The sequence below is a fragment of the Montipora capricornis genome, chromosome 2 (genome assembly GCF_036669925.1).
Source record: "Montipora capricornis isolate CH-2021 chromosome 2, ASM3666992v2, whole genome shotgun sequence".
Taxonomy (NCBI): Eukaryota; Metazoa; Cnidaria; class Anthozoa; order Scleractinia; family Acroporidae; genus Montipora; species Montipora capricornis.
The window spans coordinates 59993991-59998990 of NC_090884.1; the positions used below are offsets into that span (position 1 = coordinate 59993991).

The window sequence follows — 5000 nt, forward strand, 5'->3', positions numbered from 1 at the left end:
ATGGGGTCTCCGCTAGGCCCAGTATTAGCTAACATTTTCATGTGTGACTTTGAACAGAAATGGTTGGCTAATGTAGATTCTCGTCCCTCCATTTGGTTTAGATATGTGGATGACACATTTTCTTTGTTCGACAGTGAAGCCACTGAGGCCTGTTTTGTGCATTTTCTTAACACCAGACATCCTATCATCTAATTTACAATGGAACTTAAAGAAAACCAGGAGATTCCATTTTAGATGTCCGCATTAAGCGCAATCTCAACAATTTCACAACAACAGTACATCGCAAAACAACTTTCACTGGCCTCTACACCAAGTGGGACTCTTTCACTCCTAGAAAGTATAAAATAAATTTAATCCGCACCCTCACCTATCGCTGCTTACGCATCTGCTCGAGTTCTTCCTTGTTACAGTCGACTCTCTTCGATCTCAAGAACACTCTCCTTCAAAATGGTTACCCAAGAGGCGTCCTTTGTTATAACATTAATGATGTTTTGAACAGACAAAAGAACAGGTCTGCTGAACCTGCCACCACTGTTCCTAAGAAAGATATCATTCTTGTCTTGCCTTTTTTGGGCTTTCAAAGTGAAGCTCTTACTCGACGTGTTAAATCTTGTATTAGTAAGTTTTATGGCTGTGTCAATCTTAGGGTTATTTTTCAAAACACTTGCAGGATTAAGTCTTTTTGTTCCTTACAAAGATCGTTTCAGTCGTTCTCAAAGATCTAAAATAGTATACAAAGCCAATTGTTGGGACTATGATTCCTTCTACATCGGCAAAACAAAAAGAAGATTGCATGACAGGAAGTCCGAGCATTTCAAAGCTCTTACACAAGTCGGCCACGCCTCTGCTGTTGCAGACCATACTATTTCTACCGGTCATAACATCAAATGGGACCATTTTGAAATCCTCGCAACTGGGAATCAATCGTTTAATGTATCCAATAGCAGGTATAAACCTGAATTACAGGAAAGGTCAGAGACAGCAAACATATCTAGCATTGGTATTTAACAGTAACAAAGTTATTAAGACGAGCTGTGCGGCCTAAATTTGGGTAAACAGTTTTGTTCCCTGAACGGAGATTACGATCGTGCTCCACGACAGTGGGCGAATAAAAAACTCTAAGAACTTCTTTAGCCTTAATGACAAACGACTTGCACGAATCTATCCTACGAACATACGGTGGGGCAAGCCCTGCTAAGTCGAGTGCATCTTCGTATAGCAAACCGGGAAAAATTACTCGCATGGCTTGTTTTTGGACACTTTCTAACATATTGCTTAAGTATTGAGGGAGGGCTGCCCAGGCAGGAGAGGCGTACTCTACAGTAGATCGTACAATCGAGCAGTACACAGAAATAAGATCTCCCGTCAACATCCCAGCTTTCTTTAGAACCCGTAAACCATAAAGGCGTTTGACAGCCTTTTTATACACAGTTTCACAGTGCGAGTTCCAAGTCAGATTGTTGGAAATATGCAGCCCAAGCAGCTTGTAAGACTGAACACGATCAATGACTGTGCCACCAATCATCAAGGGGCTCAAGGTGGTAGACTTGTACTGTAAGAAATCGAAAATCATCTCCTTACATTTTTTGGCGTTTAGCCTCATGTTACGGTGTGATGAGAACTTGTTTATGTCAGAGGCAACGATTGGCAAATAGCTAGGCGAATTTCGAGGGATGAGTTCGATAACAGTAGCATCATCTACGTACTTCAACCTGGTACTCCAATCTTCCGCCAGCCTATTAACCAACACCGCAAACAGCAAGGGTGCCAATCGAGTTCCTTGGGGAATTCCTCCGCGCGGTGAAATAGGAGGCGAGAGTATACTATCTATTTTAACCCTTTGTTCACGGTGACACAGAAAGGCCTTAATCCATCGGATGAGACAGTCATGGACACCTAAGATTTCAAGTTCGTGTAACAGAGCATGGTGGTCAACTAGGTCAAACCCTTTGGAAAAATCAGTAAACAACACCCTTGCATACATATCCCCCCGGTCAAGACCTTCCAGGATGACATGTAAGAAATGTAAGAAAAGAAGTCCGACATGCAATGTAAAATTAAAGAAACGCTATTAATCAGTGACTTAAAACCCTCTCTCAATGAAAACATTGGTAGTGAGAAGCTTTTTCTTTATTAATTTCTTCCGGAAGAATCGACTACCGGAAGTTACGATTTTGTTATCACACTTTTTAACTAGTCACCAGTTCCTCGCTCTAGTTTTTTAAAATTCTGTGTAACAGTTTTAACCGTCACTTCTGATGATGTATGCTGCAACATACGAAACGTCAAGTATAAAATGAAAATGTTTGTAACCGCTGTTTGTTTTCTTTTCCTGTTGAAATTGAAATGGCCAAAGGATAAAAGTATTTATAATGTATTTTTTATATCCTCTTTTTAACGACTTTCCTCTCATTCCGCGTTTTAGAATAATCCGTATATTCTACGTTTCAAAATATTCAATATTTTCCGTGTTTTAGAATATTCCATGTATTCCGTATTTTAGAATATTCCGTGTGTTCGACAATTCCGCCACTCCGTTCCATCATTCGATCGTTTCGTGTCACCCTAACTGGGGTGAACTGGGGTCCACTCGACGCTGTGTTAGTATAGGTAATCATACGGTTTCGAGTTCAATTTGGAATTAATTTGCACGAGTGCCTTGCATACGGCGGGAGCTACTGAAATTTAAACTGACCAATCAGAATTCAGTGAGCGGGAAAAACTGTGCTATCCTTGTGCTATCGGACGTCACGCCAATTGTTTACGTTTTGATCGGTTAGATCGGTGGACATTCGCTCAGCCTTCTTTTGTGACTCTCTTGACCGTTGCTTCTTTGAACATGACGCATTGTTCCGGACAATCAATTTGCCAATCCACTTTATCCAGTTTATGACATGGGCTAGCATGTGATTAACAACCACGATCGCTTTTTGAACTTTATTCTGTAGAAGAAGAAGACGTTGCTGAGTGAACATTTTTACGACGAAATGCCTTGGTTTGTTCAGTACTTTGATGTCCGATTACTGATCAATCAAATTTGGTCCTCTGACCATATGAAGTTTTTTCAGCTCTTGTTTGTGTCCGTCATGATCGAACTTCAGGTAAAGCGCTATGCCGCTTTATGCCGACTTCGATGGCTTTTGATGAGCTTGCCTTCCCAAATTGTTGTTGTATTTGGGCAAGATTGGTCTTATCGGGTTGGAACTTAAATAGTGAGGGGAACAATTTTTCGTTCATCTGCTGTGCCAGACAACAAACAATCCTGTTGGGCGTGACCATCGTCTATCTGATCTGGAGTGGAGTTTTCGTTCAGTGATTACAACTTGCGATTGTTCTGCAAACATCCACGTAGCATGCAGCACTTAGCCTTCTAGTGACTCGAGGATCCCCGGCCCGTTTTGCTGTTTCAAAGGGAGTCGTGCATTTTTGAGCAGTTTGTCTTCAGTGCTTGTATTTTTTCGTTTGTTCCTGGTGGCACAAAGTAACTTTGATGATTTTAAAGAACTTGAATCGTTAATTGAATTAGCGATTTTTTTATTAGAAACAGAGTTAGAAACCAACAAGCGAATGGTACACAAAATTAGGAGAAACTGTTGGTTGAATGGACAATATTTGTTGACATAATTATCTACCCAGTTTAAGTGCTAAGCTCAACAAGTTGTTTGGCTCCACAAGTTTCAGTTTCAGGCCAGGTACAGGTACTGTTGTACACTACCATACTTCTTTGGAAATTGAATAGCTCCTTGAACACCTGGTTGCTTGAGAAGAAACTTTATGTGTTTGTTCTCTACATTAGTCAATGCAGCTACTAACTGTCCATTGTGGATAAACTCCAGACCAACTCTTCTTTCAATTTAATCTTTGTTCTTCTCAGGGCATCAACAATGGTGTCCCTTGTAAAATGTTAGTTTAAAGAGTTTGTTTAAGTTATTTCCCTTTTCATAGGGCACTGTGGTTGCCAGATTCACTTTCAAACTTATCATGGAAATGTTAATCAATACCAGTGAAAAGTCAGTCCCTTGAATTGTTGATAGAAAATTTATTTAAATGCATATTGAAACATCAGTTGAGGAATATTTTTTCCCCACTTTGTGAACCTAACATACATTGCTGCCATTTGTTTATTGCTTGGTCATTCAATGTCTTGATCACATCAAGTAATTTATTTTTTAGGTATTGTGTATCTTTATCTAAAAACTTAACTGGTTGCTTTTTGGAGCCCTTTTTTGGCATATTTAGATAGGCAGGAAATGTTCCACATTTTATGGTAAATAGTTCTGCATAGTTTTAAGGAATATTGCAGCCAAATCTAATTGAATATGAGACTAAAATATGCTGTTTGACATTTTGTGAATTTAAAGACTATTAATATTGTTTGCACTTGTTTTAAAAGGCTTAAGGTTGGCACTCAAAAGTGTTCCTTCAATAATCTTATTCTGTAAAGATTACCTTGGAAGAATTGGATTAAGGCCAGTTTTTTGTTCTAGCTTCTTTCGCCAGTGTCCTCTGAGAATGGAGTTGATTTGGTTTTGCCCAATGTTGAAAGATGAAACAATGCCTAAACCAACCAGTCACAAGGAATACTTCACGGTGCTTTTTTACAAACATGGACATGAGGGTGCTCGTAAGCATCTGAGCATTGTTTTGCATGCTAAAGTGTTATTATAAATAATTAATTTCTCTGAGAGAGTCTTCTTTTCCTGTTGGTCATTCAAAAATTGTTGGAATAGCTTGTTTGAGCTGTTGGATAGAGGCAGAACATTTGATGAGGCCCTCCTGGGGAGAGGAGTCCTTGTTCCCTTTAAATATTTGCTTGTGTTTCCTTGTTCCCCAAATTACTTTCAAACTTGTTGCCAGCTTTTTGATCCCTAAAATTTAAATTGGTTTTCTTCCCTTGTTCCCTAAAATATTTTGATATTAGGTGCGGTTACACGGGGCACTTTTACCGTGGTAAATTGCCTTTTTACCACGGGAAACTGTATTTAGTAGTGTGACCGACG

General features: G+C 39.5%; 1 protein-coding gene across 1 annotated transcript in view; it reads left to right on the forward strand.

Annotated features, from left to right (window-relative positions):
• Positions 1 to 192, forward strand: part of LOC138037585 (uncharacterized) — a 756-nt gene extending 564 nt beyond the window's left edge. The window contains exon 1 of the mRNA XM_068883490.1: positions 1 to 192. This exon is cut by the window's left edge and continues 564 nt beyond it. Coding sequence (XP_068739591.1) covers positions 1 to 192 — 192 coding nt within the window.
• The last annotated feature ends 4808 nt before the right edge of the window (positions 193 to 5000 follow it).